Source organism: Oncorhynchus clarkii, chromosome 4 (genome assembly GCF_045791955.1).
Source record: "Oncorhynchus clarkii lewisi isolate Uvic-CL-2024 chromosome 4, UVic_Ocla_1.0, whole genome shotgun sequence".
Taxonomy (NCBI): domain Eukaryota; kingdom Metazoa; phylum Chordata; class Actinopteri; order Salmoniformes; family Salmonidae; genus Oncorhynchus; species Oncorhynchus clarkii.
The window spans coordinates 13576281-13595578 of record NC_092150.1 but is presented as its reverse complement, the minus strand read 5'-3'; the positions used below and the strand labels follow the sequence as shown (position 1 = coordinate 13595578).

The 19298-nt window shown below is 52.5% G+C and overlaps 1 protein-coding gene across 1 annotated transcript in view; it reads right to left on the bottom strand.

Annotated features, from left to right (window-relative positions):
* LOC139406455 (Ca++-dependent secretion activator 2) overlaps nucleotides 1–19298 on the bottom strand; it is a 266758-nt gene that overhangs the window by 113596 nt on the left and 133864 nt on the right. Inside the window, exons 11-12 of the mRNA XM_071149059.1 lie at nucleotides 18736–18945; nucleotides 11581–11717 (exon numbers count right to left, since the gene is read on the bottom strand). Coding sequence (XP_071005160.1) covers nucleotides 11581–11717; nucleotides 18736–18945 — 347 coding nt within the window. The remainder of the gene's footprint in view (nucleotides 1–11580; nucleotides 11718–18735; nucleotides 18946–19298) is intronic.

The following is a 19298-nucleotide window of genomic DNA, read 5'->3' as shown; positions in this document are numbered from 1 at the left end:
TCTCTCTCTCGCTCGTTCCGCCCCTCTCTCTCTCTCGCTCGTTCCGCCCCTCTCTCTCTCTCTCTCGCTCGTTCCGCCCCTCTCTCTCTCTCTCTCTCTCGCTCGTTCCGCCCCTCTCTCTCTCTCTCTCTCTCTCTCGCTCGTTCCGCCCCTCTCTCTCTCTCTCGCTCGTTCCGCCCCTCTCTCTCTCTCTCTCGCTCGTTCCGCCCCTCTCTCTCTCTCTCTCTCTCTCTCGCTCGTTCCGCCCCTCTCTCTCTCTCTCTCTCTCTCGCTCGTTCCGCCCCTCTCTCTCTCTCTCTCGTTCCGCCCCTCTCTCTCTCTCGCTCGTTCCGCCCCTCTCTCTCTCTCGCTCGCTCGTTCCGCCCCTCTCTCTCTCTCTCTCTCTCTCGCTCGTTCCGCCCCTCTCTCTCGCTCATTCCGCCCCTCTCTCTCTCTCTCGCTCGTTCCGCCCCTCTCTCTCTCTCTCTCGCTCGTTCCGCCCCTCTCTCTCTCTCTCTCGCTCGTTCCGCCCCTCTCTCGCTCGTCCCCCCCCCCCTCTCTCTCGCGCTCGTTCCCCCCCCCCCTCTCTCTCGCACGTCCCCCCCCCCCCCCCTCTCTCTCGCGCTCGTTCCCCCCCCCCCCCTCTCTCTCGCTCGTTCCACCCCTCTCTCTCTCGCTCGTTCCACCCCTCTCTCTCTCGCTCGTTCCACCCCTCTCTCTCTCGCTCGTTCCACCCCTCTCTCTCTCGCTCGTTCCACCCCTCTCTCTCTCTCTCTCGCTCGTTCCACCCCTCTCTCTCTCGCTCGTTCCACCCCTCTCTCTCTCTCTCGCTCGTTCCACCCCTCTCTCTCGTTCCACCCCCCTCTCTCTCTCTCGTTCGTTCCGCCCCTCTCTCTCTCTCTCTCGCTCGTTCCGCCCCTCTCTCTCTCTCTCTCGCTCGTTCCGCCCCTCTCTCGCTCGTCCCCCCCCCCTCTCTCTCGCGCTCGTTCCCCCCCCCCCTCTCTCTCGCACGTCCCCCCCCCCCCCCTCTCTCTCGCACGTCCCCCCCCCGCTCTCACTCTCGTTCGTCCCCCCGCTCTCTCTCTCGTTCGTCCCCCCGCTCTCTCTCTCGTTCGTCCCCCCGCTCTCTCTCTCGTTCGTCCCCCCGCTCTCTCTCTCTTGTTCGCTCCCCCCCTCTCTCTCTCGTTCGCTCCACCCCCTCTCTCTCTCGTTCGCTCCACCACCTCTCTCTCTCGTTCGCTCCACCTCTTCTCTCTCTCTCGTTCGCTCCACCCCCCTCTCTCTCTCGTTCGTTCCACCCCTTCTCTCTCGTTCGTTCCCCGCTCTCACTCTCGTTCGTCCCCCCGCTCTCTCTCTCGTTCGTCCCCCCGCTATCTCTCTCGTTCGTCCCCCCGCTATCTCTCTCGTTCGTCCCCCCGCTATCTCTCTCGTTCGTCCCCCCGCTCTCTCGCTCTTGTTCGCTCCCCCCCTCTCTCTCTCGTTCGCTCCACCCCCTCTCTCTCTCGTTCGCTCCACCCCCTCTCTCTCTCGTTCGCTCCACCCCCTCTCTCTCTCGTTCGCTCCACCTCTTCTCTCTCTCTCGTTCGCTCCACCCCCCTCTCTCTCGCTCGTTCCACCCCCCTCTCTCTCGCTCGTTCCACCCCCCTCTCTCTCGCTCGTTCCACCCCCCTCTCTCTCGCTCGTTCGCTCCACCCCCTCTCTCTCTCGTTCGCTCCACCTCTTCTCTCTCTCTCGTTCGCTCCACCCCCCTCTCTCTCGCTCGTTCCACCCCCCTCTCTCTCGCTCGTTCCACCCCCCTCTCTCTCGCTCGTTCCACCCCTCTCTCTCTCTCGCTCGTTCCACCCCTCTCTCTCTCTCGCTCGTTCCACCCCTCTCTCTCGCTCGTTCCACCCCTCTCTCTCTCTCGCTCGTTCCACCCCTCTCTCTCTCGCTCGTTCCACCCCTCTCTCTCTCTCGCTCGTTCCACCCCTCTCTCTCTCTCGCTCGTTCCACCCCTCTCTCTCTCTCGCTCGTTCCACCCCTCTCTCTCTCTCGTTCCACCCCTCTCTCTCTCTCGCTCGTTCCACCCCTCTCTCTCTCTCGCTCGTTCCACCCCTCTCTCTCTCTCTCGTTCCACCCCTCTCTCTCTCTCTCGTTCCACCCCTCTCTCTCTCTCTCGTTCCACCCCTCTCTCTCTCTCGCTCGTTCCACCCCTCTCTCTCTCGCTCGTTCCACCCCTCTCTCTCTCGCTCGTTCCACCCCTCTCTCTCTCGCTCGTTCCACCCCTCTCTCTCTCGCTCGTTCCACCCCTCTCTCTCTCGCTCGTTCCACCCTTTCTCTCTCGCTCGTCCCCCCTCTCTCGCTCGTCCCCCCTCTCTCGCTCGTCCCCCCCCCCCCTCTCTCGCTCGTCCCCCCCCCCTCTCTCGCTCGTCCCCCCCCCCCTCTCTCTCGCTCGTCCCCCCCCCCCTCTCTCTCGCGCTCGTTCCCCCCCCTCTCTCTCGCTCGTCCCCCCCCCCTCTCTCGCGCTCGTCCCCCCCCCCCCCCCCTCTCTCTCGCACGTTCCCCCCCCTCTCTCTCGCTCGTTCCCCCCCCCCTCTCTCTCGCTCGTTCCCCCCCCCCCCTCTCTCGCTCATCCCCCCCCCCTCCTCTCTCGCTCGTCCCCCCCCTCTCTCTCGTTCGTCCCCCCCCTCTCTCGCTCGTTCCCCCCCCCCCTCTCTCGCTCGTTCCCCCCCCCCCCTCTCTCGCTCGTTCCCCCCCCCCTCTCTCGCTCGTTCCCCCCCCCCCCCTCTCTCGCTCGTTCCCCCCCCCCCCTCTCTCGCTCGTTCCCCCCCCCCCCTCTCTCGCTCGTTCCCCCCCCCCCCTCTCTCTCCCCGTTCCCCCCCCCCCTCTCTCGCCCGTTCCCCCCCCTCTCTCGCCCGTTCCCCCCCCCCCCCCTCTCTCGCCCGTTCCCCCCCCCCCTCTCTCGCCCGTTCCGCCCCTCTCTCTCTCGCTCGTTCCGCCCCTCTCTCTCGCTCGTTCCGCCCCTCTCTCTCGCTCGTTCCGCCCCTCTCTCTCGCTCGTTCCGCGCCTCTCTCTCTCGCTCGTTCCGCCCCTCTCTCTCTCTCGCTCGTTCCGCCCCTCTCTCTCTCTCTCTCTCGCTCGTTCCGCCCCTCTCTCTCTCTCGCTCGTTCCGCCCGCCCCTCTCTCTCTCTCGCTCGTTCCGCCCCTCTCTCTCTCTCTCTCTCTCTCGTTCCGCCCCTCTCTCTCTCTCTCGCTCGTTCCGCCCCTCTCTCTCTCTCTCTCGCTCGTTCCGCCCCTCTCTCTCTCTCTCTCTCTCTCTCGCTCGTTCCGCCCCTCTCTCTCTCTCTCTCTCTCGCTCGTTCCGCCCCTCTCTCTCTCTCTCTCGTTCCGCCCCTCTCTCTCTCTCGCTCGTTCCGCCCCTCTCTCTCTCGCTCGTTCCGCCCCTTCTCCCTCGTTCATTCCACCCCTTCTCCCTCGTTCCTTCCACCCCTTCTCCCTCGTTCCTTCCACCCCTTCTCTCGTTCCTTCCCTCTCGTTCCTTCCACCCCTCTCTCTCTCTCGTTCGCTCCACCCCTTCTCTCTCTCGTTCGCTCCACCCCTTCTCTCTCTCGTTCGCTCCACCCCTTCTCTCTCTCGTTCGCTCCACCCCTTCTCTCGTTCGTTCCTTCCACCCCCTCGTTCCTTCCACCCCTTCTCTCTCGTTCTTTCCACCCCTTCTCTCTCGTTCCTTCCACCCCTTCTCCCTCGTTCCTTCCACCCCTTCTCCCTCGTTCCTTCCACCCCTTCTCCCTCGTTCATTCCACCCCTTCTCCCTCGTTCATTCCACCCCTTCTCCCTCGTTCATTCCACCCCTTCTCCCTCGTTCATTCCACCCCTTCTCCCTCGTTCATTCCACCCCTTCTCCCTCGTTCATTCCACCCCTTCTCCCTCGTTCCTTCCACCCCTTCTCTCGTTCCTTCCCTCTCGTTCCTTCCACCCCTTCTCCCTCTCGTTCCTTCCACCCCTTCTCCCTCTCGTTCCTTCCACCCCCCCCTCTCTCTCTCTCGTTTGTTCGTTCCCCCTCTCTCTCGTTCGTATGTTCACCCCTCTCGTTCGTTCACCCCTATCGCTCTCTCGTTCGTTCCCCCCCTCTGGCTCTACCTCGTTCATTCAATCCCCCAACCCCCCCCTCTCTCTCCCGTTCATTCGTTCCCCCTCTCTCCCATTCATTCGTTACCCCCCCTCTCGCTCATTCGATCGATCGCCCCCCTCTCTCTCCCGTTCGACCCCCCCCCCCTCTCTCTCCCATTTGTTCGATCCCCCTCTCTCCCGTTCGTTCGATCCCCCTCTCTCCCGTTCGTTCGATCCCCCCCTCTCCCGTTCGTTCGATCCCCCCCTCTCCCGTTCGTTCGATCCCCCCCTCTCCCGTTCGTTCGATCCCCCCTTTCTCCCGTTCGTTCATTCATTCATCTCCCGTTAATTTGTTCGTTCACCCCTCTCTCCCTCATTCATTCCCCACTCTCTCTCGTTCGTTCTCCCTCGTTCCCCCCCTCATTCCCCCTTCTCTCTCACTCTCTCGTTCCCCTTTTCTCTCTCTCTCTCGTTCGGTCCCCCCTCTTTCCGAATCTCCCTCCCTCCCTCTTTCCGAATCCCCCTCCCTCCCTCTCGCTATGAATCAAACTACCTCCCTCTCTCCGAATCTCCCTCCCTCCCTCTTTCCGAATCTCCCTCCCTCCCTCTCGCTATGAATCAAACTACCTCCCTCTCTCCGAATCTCCCTCCCTCCCTCTTTCCGAATCTCCCTCCCTCCCTCTTTCCGAATCTCCCTCCCTCCCTCTTTCCGAATCTCCCTCCCTCCCTCTTTCCGAATCTCCCTCCCTCCCTCTCTCCGAATCTCCCTCCCTCCCTCTCTCCGAATCTCCCTCCCTCCCTCTCTCCGAAGGTCCCTCCCTCCCTCTCTCCGAATCTCCCTCCCTCCCTCTCTCCGAATCTCCCTCCCTCCCTCTCTCCGAATCTCCCTCCCTCCCTCTCTCCGAATGTCCCTCCCTCCCTCTCTCCGAATGTCCCTCCCTCCCTCTCTCCGAATGTCCCTCCCTCCCTCTCCGAATCTCCCTCCCTCCCTCTCTCCGAATCTCCCTCCCTCCCTCTTTCCGAATCTCCCTCCCTCCCTCTTTCCGAATCTCCCTCCCTCCCTCTTTCCGAATCTCCCTCCCTCCCTCTTTCCGAATCTCCCTCCCTCCCTCCCTCTTTACGAATCTCCCTCCCTCCCTCCCTCTTTCCGAATCTCCCTCCCTCCGAATCTCCCTCCGAATCTCCCTCCCTCCCTCTCTCCTTATCTCCCTCCCTCCCTCCGAATCTCCCTCCCTCCCTCTCTCCGATTCTCCCTCCCTCCGATTCTCCCTCCCTCCCTCTCTCCGATTCTCCCTCCCTCCCTCTCTCAGATTCTCCCTCCCTCCCTCTCTCAGATTCTCCCTCCCTCCCTCTCTCAGATTCTCCCTCCCTCCATCTTTCCGAATCTCCCTGCCTCCCTCTCTCAGAATCTCCCTGGCTCCCTCTCTCAGAATCTCCCTCCCCCCTCTCTCCGAAGCCCACCCCCCGAAGCTCCTTCCCATGCTCCCTCTGTCCGAAGCTCCCTCCCAAGCTCTCTCTGTCCGAAGCTCCCTCCCAAGCACCCTCTCTCCGAAGCTCCCTCCCAAGCGCCCTCTCTCCGAAGCTCCCTCCCAAGCTCCCTCTCTCCGAAGCTCCCTCCCAAGCTCCCTCTCTCCGAAGCTCCCTCCCAAGCTCCCTCTCTCCGAATCTCCCTCCCTCCACCTCCGAATCTCCCTCCCTCCACCTCCGAATCTCCCTCGCTCCACCTCCGAATCTCCCTCCCTCCACCTCCGAATCTCCCTCCCTCCCTCCACCTCCGAATCTCCCTCCCTCCACCTCCAAATCTCCCTCCCTCCACCTCCAAATCTCCCTCCCCCTCCAAATCTCCCTCCCTCCCTCCCTCCACCTCCGAATCTCCCTCCCTCCCTCCCTCCACCTCCGAATCTCCCTCCCTCCCTCCCTCCACCTCCGAATCTCCCTCCCTCCCTCCACCGCCGAATCTCCCTCCCTCCCTCCCTCCACCTCCGAATCTCCCTCCCTCCCTCCACCTCCACCTCCGAATCTCTCTCCCTCCCTCCCTCCACTTCCGAATCTCCCTCCCTCCCTCCCTCTCCGAATCTCCCTCCCTCCCTCCCTCCACATCTCCCTCCCTCCACCTCCGAATCTCCCTCCCTCCCTCCCTCTCCGAATCTCCCTCCCTCTCCGAATCTCCCTCCCTCCACCTCCACATCTCCCTCCCTCCCTCTCTCCACCTCCGAATCTCCCTCCCTCCCTCTCTCCACCTCCGAATCTCCCTCTCTCCACCTCCGAATCTCCCTCTCTCCACCTCCGAATCTCCCTCTCTCCACCTCCGAATCTCCCTCTCTCCACCTCCGAATCTCCCTCTCTCCACCTCCGACTCTCCCTCTCTCCACCTCCGACTCTCCCTCTCTCCACCTCCGAATCTCCCTCTCTCCACCTCCGAATCTCCCTCTCTCCACCTCCGAATCTCCCTCTCTCCACCTCCGAATCTCCCTCCCTCCACCTCCGAATCTCCCTCCCTCCACCTCCGAATCTCCCTCCCTCCACCTCCGAATCTCCCTCCCTCCACCTCCGAATCTCCCTCCCTCCACCTCCGAATCTCCCTCCCTCCACCTCCGAATCTCCCTCCCTCCACCTCCGAATCTCCCTCCCTCCACCTCCGAATCTCCCTCCCTCCACCTCCGAATCTCCCTCCCTCCACCTCCGAATCTCCCTCTCTCCACCTCCGAATCTCCCTCTCTCCACCTCCGAATCTCCCTCTCTCCACCTCCGAATCTCCCTCCCTCCACCTCCGAATCTCCCTCCCTCCACCTCCGAATCTCCCTCCCTCCACCTCCGAATCTCCCTCCCTCCACCTCCGAACTAATATAATAATACAAAAGAATACAGCAGAGCGCCCTGCCGCCTGGCAGCATGTGACAAGATGTTCCACTGTGACAAACAGATGGCCCACTCACTCTTGGTGCTGAATGCTTAATTGGCTATTAACGAGCCGACTGCCTCGTTAGCTCTCTCTCTCTAACGAACATGGTTGCTGTAGTCTGAGTGACAGGGGCTCTTCTAAGACTGGTCTAGGTCAACGCTGTATCAAAGCTTGAAAAATGGAACCCGCTAAAATTCAAGTTGTCGCATCACTTTTTGAAAAACCTGCTGAACTTAGTCTGCTGTGTGAAATTTGGCAAACCAAATAGGAAAGAAGGAGATTTCTAAAAGGTTTACTTTTTATTTGCTTTAGATTAGAACAACCATGTACACCAGTGGTCACTAACCTTTTCTAGATCACTTTGAGTCAAAATGCAAACCGAAATCAAACGCTCAGAATTTTTGAAACATTACTTAATTTTGATGATAGCCTGCATCTGATGGTCAGTCTGAGGGGAGGGAGCAGAAGTGAGAAATAATAAATAATTAAAACAGCGGAGGGAGATTCCAAGGTGGAGGGAGGGAGATTCCGAGATGGAGGGAGGGAGATTCCGAGGTGTAGGGAGATTCCGAGGTGGAGGGAGGGAGATTCCGAGGTGGAGGGAGGGAGATTCCGAGGTGTAGGGAGATTCCGAGGTGGAGGGAGATTCCGAGGTGGAGGGAGATTTCGAGGTGGATGCTGTTGGCGGTAGTTGTCGTAAACTTTACTTCACTCATTCATTGTAGCTGTAGTGATGGTTGTAGCGTGAGTGATGGTTGTAGCGTGAGTGGAAGAAGTATCAACTTTGCTGCGTGTTGGAGGCTTCTTTTTACAGTCTATGTCTCGAGGAATGTGCAGACACTGATCCAGGGGAGGAAAAACAACCCAATTCTCATTTTCTATCTAAAAGTAAAGATAGAAAATGACTCAAGTAAAAGTGAAAGTCGCCCAGTAAAATACTACTTAAGTAAAAGTCTAAAAGTATTTGGTTTAAAATATACTTAAGTATCAAAATTAAAAGTAATAGTACATATAATTTCATATTCCTTATGTTAAGCAAACCAGACAGCACCGTGTGTTTTTTTAAAGTATGGATTGCCAGGGGCACACTCCAACACTCAGACATAACTTACAAACCAAGCATTTGTATTTACTGATTCTGCCAGATCAGAGGGATGACAACGTGTTCTCTTGATAAGTGGGTGAATTGGACTATTTTCCTGTCTTGCTAAGCATTCAAAATGTAACGTGTACTTTTGGTGTCAGGGAAAATGGAGTAAAAGTACATTACTTTCATTAGAAATGTAGTGAAGTAAAAGTTATAAATAGTAAAGTCAAGTACAGATACCCCCAAAAACTACTTAAGTAAAACAAATACTTTAAAGTGCTACTTAAGTACTTTACACCACTGCACTGATCTGAGCAGATTGGTCAGGTGCACTTCATTTGCTCTCTGGGCCTGCCGGGTAGCCAGAGTTCTACCTTCAGACAGGAAATGGATCAAAATGGTAACACTTTGTCTTCCGGGTGCTAGGGCTGCTGAATCAAGTGCAACTACCGCCAACAGCATGAAACAAATAGGCTTTATCGTTGGTTTTTTTCCAGAAATGTTTGTTGGCGACTAGGAATGCCTTCGACCGGTTGGTGACCACTGACGTACACCATGTAAAGTCCATCATGTCAGTGGTTTTGGAAAAAAATGGGAAATTATTTATACTAACACAATTGCTCAGAGAAAAATATTTTCATGATGCCATTGGCCTAACGGCCCCAGGACTAGTGGAAGCAAACTAGCCCCATAACAAAGATCCACCAGCATATTTTACAGTAGGGATGAGGGTCTTTTCATGTCATCTGACCATAGCACCGCCTGGAGTTTGCTAAACGGCATTGGCACTTAGATTGGAACTGGTCAGATGACATTAAAATAGAGCTAAATATTGACATATTGACACAGCTACAGTTGACGCAGCATATTGTTTTCTGAGCATTATTCCCAAGGCCTCATTCAAGTGTACTCTGTTTAATGTGACTAGCGCACAGCATCTATTCGTCATCTGTGATATTTCTATTTAGTATGATCAGTGCAGTCAAAATTCTGTTGTACCTTTGTTTTGTATCATATTGTACAACAGCTGATGAAACTAACACTGTAAACGTGTGATCAGTGTTATTTCCTGCTAATTGCTGGTTGAAAATACAATTGACACAGGTTTTGCATGGGTGGCGTTTTGGCTTGCCTGGTGACATCACTAAGAAGTACAAGTTAATAGACCAATAACAAAATAGCGCTGCTATAGATCTATATTGAAAATACTGTGATTAAATAGGTTAGGTCCAGTATAATTTCTACACACTTTCTACCTGGTTTAAGTCGATTAAGTTGAGACTTCATTATTTTACTGCAACCCTCTCTCTCAGTAAAGGTCACGGGCACATTCAAATCAAATCATATTAAATTGTATGTGTCACAATCTTGGTAAACAACAAGTGCAGACTAACAGTGAAATACTTACTTACAGGCCTTTCCCATCAACGCAGTGATACAAGAAAATAGAGAAATAATAAAACATAACACAAGGAATAAATCCACAATGAGTAACGATAACTTGGCTTTAGACACGGGGTACCAGTACCGAGTCAATGAGTAACGATAACTTGGCTTTAGACACGGGGGACCAGTACCGAGTCAATGAGTAACGATAACTTGGCTTTAGACACGGGGGACCAGTACCGAGTCAACGAGTAACGATAACTTGGCTTTAGACACGGGGGACCAGTACTGAGTAAGGATAACTTTGCTTTAGACACGGGGGACCAGTACTGAGTAAGGATAACTTTGCTTTAGACACGGGGGACCAGTACTGAGTAAGGATAACTTGGCTTTAGACACGGGGTACCAGTACTGAGTAAGGATAACTTGGCTTTAGACACGGGGTACCAGTACTGAGTAAGGATAACTTGGCTTTAGACACGGGGTACCAGTACTGAGTCCATGTGCAGAGGTAGGAGGTAATTGAGGTAGATGTGTAGATATAGGTTGGGATACAGTGACTCAAAACGTTCCGTGACCTGAATGTGGCTCGTGACCCACCATTTCAAAATCACTGCACCAACACACACAGACAGGAAACAAACACGCATGAGGTTCAGGTCTGCAGGAGTGAAAGGAGTACCGAAATATCCTACTCAAGTACTGTTACCTCAGAGGCACTGCTACTTGAATGTATATTTTCTCAAGTAGAAGAACAGTTCATTTGATGCAAGTTGAAGTAAAGTCCAAGAATCTGATTGGTTTATACGCTGTTAGATAAAAATACACACAAGCCACTCTGTTCCACTGTATCAAAGTATTGATGTACAACAGGATTCTATTCACAGTTGGAAACTCCATAAGTACGACAAGAAATGTGAGTTTCTAAAGTTTGACAACCCAAATCTGATCTACCACCAGAAGGGCTGACCCTACTTCTTAACAGACGTTCATGTTCCAAGGACTTGTCATTCTGAATGTGGCTTCAACGGAGACTACAAGTTGATATACAAAGTCCTTGACAAAGCCCTCGTCATTAACAAAGCCATTCACATGAAAAAGTGTGTGGAGGGAGCGCTCATCCTGTGTTCGTCTGAGTTGAATGAGGACTATAATGAGGACTATATGCTCAGAGCTCTTTTTAATCTCAACTCTTTCTATGACAGACTGACCAGCTGAATCCAGGGGCAAGGAGACAGGTTAATTAAAGAAGGATTTTAAAGTCTGGAGACAACTGAGACATGGATTGTGTATGTTTGCCATTCAGAGGGTGAATGGGCAAGACAAATAATTTGTGCCTTTGTACTTGGTATGATAGTAGGTGCTAGGCACACTGATTTGAGTGTGTCAAGAACTGCAATGCTGCTGGGTTTTCCAAACTCAACAGTGTCCTGTGTGTATCAAGAAGAACATCAAGCCAACTGGACACAACTGTGGGACTCATTGGAGTCAACATCCCTGTAGAAAGCTATCGACATCTTGTAGAGTCCATGTGCTGACGAATTGAGACTGTTCTGAGGGAATTTGGGGGCAACTCAATATTACGTAGGTGTTCCTAATGTTTTATACATTCAGTGTATAAAGGGATTGGGTCTGATTCTAAATCTGAAAGATGGCCTATTTACACGACTATATTTCACATTCAAATTCTGGGTTTAGCGCAATTCCTGGATTTGAAAGGGAATTGACCACTATGGTACATATGGCCAGGTCCACATCCCCCTCCCCCTTTACTCATTCTCTGTGGCCCCCTCTCCACTAAATAGGCTCAGCAGTGGTCTGTGAGGGTCATGTTTTTATTTGGGAAGTATTGATTAGCACCGTTTATCCCCCCCTCGTTCAGTGTTGGAGCTCCCAAACCCTCAAGGCATGAGTCTCTTGCTGCACTCAGAGTCTAAAAGATAAAGCCTTTGCGAGGCCTCTCTCCCTCCCCTCTATCTCCCTCCCTCTCTCCCACTCCCTCTCTCCCACTCCCTCTCTCCAGAATTGGAAGCCTGTCTCCTTTCTTTGCGCTGGCTTGCACTACAATTATTTTTTTCAGAAATGTCTGATATATAAATAAACATTCAATAATGGACAATCTCTCGCTCTCTCTCACCAGGCAGGAGAAGGAGTCATTCATCCGGTGCTGTAGAGTCTGTTTCTGCAGCATGGGGAACAAGGCGGCATGGTCGAAACGACAGGGCACCGCAGAGATCAGATCCTCTACCCCCTGCCTCTGAGAGCGATCCAGACCTGAGAGAGAGAGAGAGAGAGAGACAGAGAGAAAGCAGACAGAGAGTGGGTGAGACAAAGAGACCGAATGAGTATTAGAGCTATAGAGAAACAGTTGAAGAAAAAAAAAAAATCCATTCCGTCATTCATCTCCGTCAATCAAAAAAATAACAATGGAGTGCATCTGTGCAACACCTGGTAGCAGAGTGAGAGACTCCTCCAGTCCAAATCACAACATACACACTGACGTGGAAGTCGGGGAGACAGAATGATGGAACATAATTCACGCCTTTGAGTACAACCGTGTAACAGAAGTGTAAAAAGAGGAGGGAATTCTTATTTGACTGGATTGGCATCGTCAGTTTTCGCTGCTTTGGTTATTAGTTCCCACCTCTGTTGGCGTGAGATACTCTGTGAAATCCAGGTTCCAAATTTCAACTGTAAATACGAGAAACTGAGATACCCCCGCAACATGCGAGGCTATGTGAGGAAAAACAGTGCCACAAACAAACACAAGCATGTAACGCGTCTTGTCACAACACTTTGTAAAGCACCACTTGAGCAAAGCCAAGTCATTTGGTCAGTGGTATATAAGCGTTGACCAATGACTGTTCCTATATAGCGCCTGTGTACAGTATGTGTTGCGTGTTTGTGCCCTACATGTCGTTGTCCTTCTCTAAGCCTGGATATTTTCTATGTCACACAAAGAGCTAGTGAAAAGACAGGGAAGGGAGTGAGCATCGTTTGAGCAGGAAATAACAGAACAACGCACATACCATCCACACACAGCTGACACAAGGAGGCCAGGTCACAAAATGAAAGGAAGAAATATGAGTGTCCAGGTCCAGGTTCAGATCCAGTCCTCTTAGACCCGCCCCATAGCTGGCGCCGAGCAGAACGAGCCCCCCCCCCCCCCCCTCCCCTCCATGAAAAGCCTAACACTCTCTTTTCCCGTATTGTAGAAATACATTTGGGACAGACTTTTCTTCACATGACACACGGCCCCACAAAAGACCAAGGCTGTAGAAAAATCCCCCCCCCCCACGCCTCTGATGCCCGCGGCTTCACACCCGAGACAAGCATTAGCTTTTTATTAACACTGCCATTTCTGCCTTGACCACCACTCTTGTACGGACGGAGAAAAGCCCAGTGATTTGGCCGCAAGCGCTCCCTTTGACATTTGTGTTTCCCCTCTTCTTCCCTTGTTGCTTTTGTCTAAAAGAGGCAGCACAAGTGCAAACCCCACAATCAACTCTTCTTTCACCTCACTGTTTCTGTCCGCCTGTCCTTTCATTCCGATGTAGGTCATTTTACATTCTTTAATGTCATTTGGAGAAAGGCGCGGTGGAACGAGACGATTCTACAGAAACCGAGACAAAGGGATATAGATTAAAGATGATGATGAGACGGAGAGGGAGAGACAGTATTGATTGAGGGGCTTGCAGGAGGAGGCGTGATGTTAACTTATCCAGTCACTAGGAGAAATCCTATTGATCCGTGTCATCTTTAACTTCCAGCTATTATCTGTACATGAGGAGGGGGGTTGGAGGGGGGGGGGGGGTGTTGAGGTGTATGTCTGTCCCTGTGTGTGTGGCTAGCCCGGGGTTGTTGAAGTGTGTGTCTGTCCCTGTGTGTGTGGCTAGCCAGGGGGTGTTGAGGTGTATGTCTGTCCCTGTGTGTGTGGCTAGACAGGGGGTGTTGAGGTGTATGTCTGTCCCTGTGTGTGTGGCTAGACAGGGGGTGTTGAGGTGTATGTCTGTCCCTGTGTGTGTGGCTAGACAGGGGGTGTTGAGGTGTATGTCTGTCCCTGTGTGTGTGGCTAGACAGGGGGTGTTGAAGTTGGGTCAGTTATTAGAGTGTGTGTGGCTAGACAGGGGGTGTTGAAGTGTATGTCTGTCCCTGTGTGTGTGGCTAGACAGGGGGTGTTGAAGTTGGGTCAGTTATTAGAGTGTGTGTGGCTTGACAGGGGGTGTTGAAGTTGGGTCAGTTATTAGAGTGTGTGTGGCTAGACAGGGGGTGTTGAAGTTGGGTCAGTTATTAGAGTGTGTGTGGCTAGACAGGGGGTGTTGAAGTGTATGTCTTTCCCTGTGTGTGTGGCTAGACAGGGGGTGTTGAAGTTGGGTCAGTTATTAGAGTGTGTGTATGTATGTATGGGGTATGTTGGCGTGTGTGTTGAGTGTAGGTTGTTAGACCAGTTGAAGGGGAGACAAACTTTGGTGTGTGTTACAAAGCACAACCGTTGTGTTTCTCTGGAGTTAATGAAATGTAGCTGAAGGAGTACATCCCTTATGCCTGGTGTGAGACTAGGGAAGAGGATATGGATACAGGGGAACAGCTTGGTGTGAGACTAGGGAAGAGGATATGGATACAGGGGAACAGCTTGGTGTGGGACTAGGGAAGAGGATATGGATACAGGGGAACAGCTTGGTGTGGGACTAGGGAAGAGGATATGGATACAGGGGAACAGCTTGGTGTGGGACTAGGGAAGAGGATATGGATACAGGGGAACAGCTTGGTGTGGGACTAGGGAAGAGGATATGGATACAGGGGAACAGCTTGGTGTGGGACTAGGGAAGAGGATATGGATACAGGGGAACAGCTTGGTGTGGGACTAGGGAAGAGGATATGGATACAGGGGAACAGCTTGGTGTGGGACTAGGGAAGAGGATATGGATACAGGGGAACAGCTTGGTGTGGGACTAGGGAAGAGGATATGGATACAGGGGAACAGCTTGGTGTGGGACTAGGGAAGAGGATATGGATACAGGGGAACAGCTTGGTGTGGGACTAGGGAAGAGGATATGGATACAGGGGAACAGCTTGGTGTGGGACTAGGGAAGAGGATATGGATACAGGGGAACAGCTTGGTGTGGGACTAGGGAAGAGGATATGGATACAGGGGAACAGCTTGGTGTGGGACTAGGGAAGAGGATATGGATACAGGGGAACAGCTTGGTGTGGGACTAGGGAAGAGGATATGGATACAGGGGAACAGCTTGGTGTGGGACTAGGGAAGAGGATATGGATACAGGGGAACAGCTTGGTGTGGGACTAGGGAAGAGGATATGGATACAGGGGAACAGCTTGGTGTGGGACTAGGGAAGAGGATATGGATACAGGGGAACAGCTTGGTGTGGGACTAGGGAAGAGGATATGGATACAGGGGAACAGCTTGGTGTGGGACTAGGGAAGAGGATATGGATACAGGGGAACAGCTTGGTGTGGGACTAGGGAAGAGGATATGGATACAGGGGAACAGCTTGGTGTGGGACTAGGGAAGAGGATATGGATACAGGGGAACAGCTTGGTGTGGGACTAGGGAAGAGGATATGGATACAGGGGAACAGCTTGGTGTGGGACTAGGGAAGAGGATATGGATACAGGGGAACAGCTTGGTGTGGGACTAGGGAAGAGGATATGGATACAGGGGAACAGCTTGGTGTGGGACTAGGGAAGAGGATATGGATACAGGGGAACAGCTTGGTGTGGGACTAGGGAAGAGGATATGGATACAGGGGAACAGCTTGGTGTGGGACTAGGGAAGAGGATATGGATACAGGGGAACAGCTTGGTGTGGGACTAGGGAAGAGGATATGGATACAGGGGAACAGCTTGGTGTGGGACTAGGGAAGAGGATATGGATACAGGGGAACAGCTTGGTGTGGGACTAGGGAAGAGGATATGGATACAGGGGAACAGCTTGGTGTGGGACTAGGGAAGAGGATATGGATACAGGGGAACAGCTTGGTGTGAGACTAGGGAAGAGGATATGGATACAGGGGAACAGCTTGGTGTGGGACTAGGGAAGAGGATATGGATACAGGGGAACAGCTTGGTGTGGGACTAGGGAAGAGGATATGGATACAGGGGAACAGCTTGGTGTGGGACTAGGGAAGAGGATATGGATACAGGGGAACAGCTTGGTGTGGGACTAGGGAAGAGGATATGGATACAGGGGAACAGCTTGGTGTGGGACTAGGGAAGAGGATATGGATACAGGGGAACAGCTTGGTGTGGGACTAGGGAAGAGGATATGGATACAGGGGAACAGCTTGGTGTGGGACTAGGGAAGAGGATATGGATACAGGGGAACAGCTTGGTGTGGGACTAGGGAAGAGGATATGGATACAGGGGAACAGCTTGGTGTGAGACTAGGGAAGAGGATATGGATACAGGGGAACAGCTTGGTGTGGGACTAGGGGAGAGGATATGGATACAGGGGAACAGCTTGGTGTGGGACTAGGGAAGAGGATATGGATACAGGGGAACAGCTTGGTGTGGGACTAGGGAAGAGGATATGGATACAGGGGAACAGCTTGGTGTGGGACTAGGGAAGAGGATATGGATACAGGGGAACAGCTTGGTGTGGGACTAGGGAAGAGGATATGGATACAGGGGAACAGCTTGGTGTGGGACTAGGGAAGAGGATATGGATACAGGGGAACAGCTTGGTGTGGGACTAGGGAAGCGGATATGGATACAGGGGAACAGCTTGGTGTGGGACTAGGGAAGAGGATATGGATACAGGGGAACAGCTTGGTGTGGGACTAGGGAAGAGGATATGGATACAGGGGAACAGCTTGGTGTGGGACTAGGGAAGAGGATATGGATACAGGGGAACAGCTTGGTGTGGGACTAGGGAAGAGGATATGGATACAGGGGAACAGCTTGGTGTGAGACTAGGGAAGAGGATATGGATACAGGGGAACAGCTTGGTGTGGGACTAGGGAAGAGGATATGGATACAGGGGAACAGCTTGGTGTGGGACTAGGGAAGAGGATATGGATACAGGGGAACAGCTTGGTGTGGGACTAGGGAAGAGGATATGGATACAGGGGAACAGCTTGGTGTGGGACTAGGGAAGAGGATATGGATACAGGGGAACAGCTTGGTGTGGGACGGGGAGAGCTTGGCGCTCAATCTCTTCATATCCATCAAGTTTAAGCCCCATCAGCGTCGTCACAGCAGCAGTCACATCCATGTGGCATGTGCCCCGGTGAGGTGGCAGATCCCATGATGACAGGTTATCGACGCGGGCGGAGAGAGACGCGGATCGCTAACATCTCAGGTACACCAGGCGGAGCGATGGGACTGGGTTGAGCGAGCCGGACATGGGCGCTGAGGGGAGAGACAGATGCGGACAGACAGGGTATCGGAGAATCAGCATTGCTCCCCGCCACACACACTCATGCATGCACAGACAAACACACACACACACCTTACGTAGAAATCTCCTCAGAGGTCCCAGCTGTCCTAATAGTTGTGGCTGTCATTTAAAATATGAGAGAGGCTTTAAACTACCAGACAGGTTGGACATCAGTCCTAAATGTCAAACCCCTGCATTTCAAAACAGAAACTGACAGGAACACTGACAGAGATCAGCCTGATGAAAGTGACGGCTGTGTCACATCTCAGCAAAGCACGAAGGGAAAAGATTTACGAGTCAGGAGCAGCTTTCTCTAAAACGACCTTCCTGTTTAGAACAAAAGGGGGTTTAAAGAGTTAGATTCCACCAGAAACAGTCTCTGTATGTCATTTATAATATATATATATAATATATATATGGTCAGAAAAACATTACCTGAATAAAGATACAGCAATGTCGCTTTATAACGTATACATACCTACCAATAACATCTCCACACAACATTCATACTTTATAACGTGTACATACCTACCAATAACATCTCCACACAACATTCATACTTTATAACGTGTACATACCTACCAATAACATCTCCACACAACATTCATACTTTATAACGTGTACATACCTACCAATAACATCTCCACACAACATTCATACTTTATAACGTGTACATACCTACCAATAACATCTCCACACAACATTCATACTTTATAACGTGTACATACCTACCAATAACATCTCCACACAACATTCATACTCGGTCAACAGCATCTGACTATACATACTAAAATGGTGTTGTGTCATGCAAACAAGTGATTCCTTGAAGGCCGGCGAACCAAAAACACATTGTTTACTAGAGTCTTAAGAGTCAATTACTGAAACCAATGATCAAATGCAGCCTTTGAAGGCAACGCAAGGATATTGTTACTGTTGCAGCAACCTGGCATTCTCTAATGGGCTCAAATCTTCTTGAGAATAACACTGACTTTCAACAAACACCCAAATAGCAAACAACCCATGCCGTGTGTGTGTGTGTGTGTGTGCGAGAGATTAGCTCGTTGTTTAACCTCTTAATCACACTAGAGGAAAATTCCTCCAGGGTGTGTGTGAAGATATGAGCTCTGTGACACCATCATTAGAGAGGACTGCGCGCGCGCACACACACACACACACTTCTGAGCTGTTCCCAGTTAACAAGAAGATCCTGATTTCCCCCTATAAGCCATACTCTGTTCTGGTACTGATGACGAAGTACTCATACAGGTTACAAGCACACACCAAACTGCCCTAATATATATGCTACAATACCAGTCCTCCACCTCACACAATCACAAATGTACACAAACATCTCTGCATTGTAATGATCAAAAGGATTCTGACACACACACACCTGTATTTGGGCTGATGGCAGAAAACTGTATGTTGCCACACACTCGATGGCCCGACAAGCACATGCTAATGTGCTAAATTAGCCCCTGGCTGGTGTGTGTGTGTTCCAGTGGTATCTCAGTCGATTAATGTCCTATCTCTGGCTACAGCACTGAACACACCACCTTGTCATAGACTCATCTCCTCTCCAGTCAACTGAGTAGGTTAGACATTCATCTTGTTCAATCACTCTTTGCCTTTATTCATTTTCTTTCTGTCAACAATTTATGTAAGAGAAGAAATGTTTCAAACAACCCCAATCTTACTGTGGTGATGCTGATACACAAGGTGAGCGCACAACGCCGACGTCTCAGCTGGCTTCATAGAGTTGTGGGTTTGATTCCCACAAGACTGTATTAATATGGGTTAATCGTAAGACCATTGGGGCAAAACCTTCAGCCAAAGGACCATTTATATTATCTTATTTTTCTAGAATAAAGGAATAAATTGTGTTGAACCTACTGAGCAGTGAGATTGGTGCGTCTGGCTGGGGGTTCCCTCCTCTGCAGTTCTGTCTCTGGATCTGGGTGGGTGGAACTGGTTTGTATGACTGGCCCGTGGCACGGTATATGGCCTGAACCCACAGCATCCGGTCCTGCTCATCATCACTGGCAAACACGACCAGGTCACCCTCCTTGACAGCACTGAAGAAGACTCGACCGCCCTGGAGACCTAAAAGAAAGAAAGAAAAGAGGAGACAGAGAGAGTAACAGAGAGACAGCAAGAGAGACAGCGAGCGACAGAGGGAGAGAGAGAGCGCGACAGAGGGAGAGAGAGAGCGCGACAGAGGGAGAGAGAGAGCGCGACAGAGGGAGGGAGGGAGAGAGAGCGCGACAGAGGGAGGGAGGGAGCGCGACAGAGGGAGGGAGGGAGCGCGACAGAGGGAGGGAGAGAGCGCGACAGAGGGAGGGAGAGAGCGCGACAGAGGGAGGGAGAGAGAGCGCGACAGAGGGAGGGAGAGAGAGCGCGACAGAGGGAGGGAGAGAGAGCGCGACAGAGGGAGGGAGAGAGAGCGCGACAGAGGG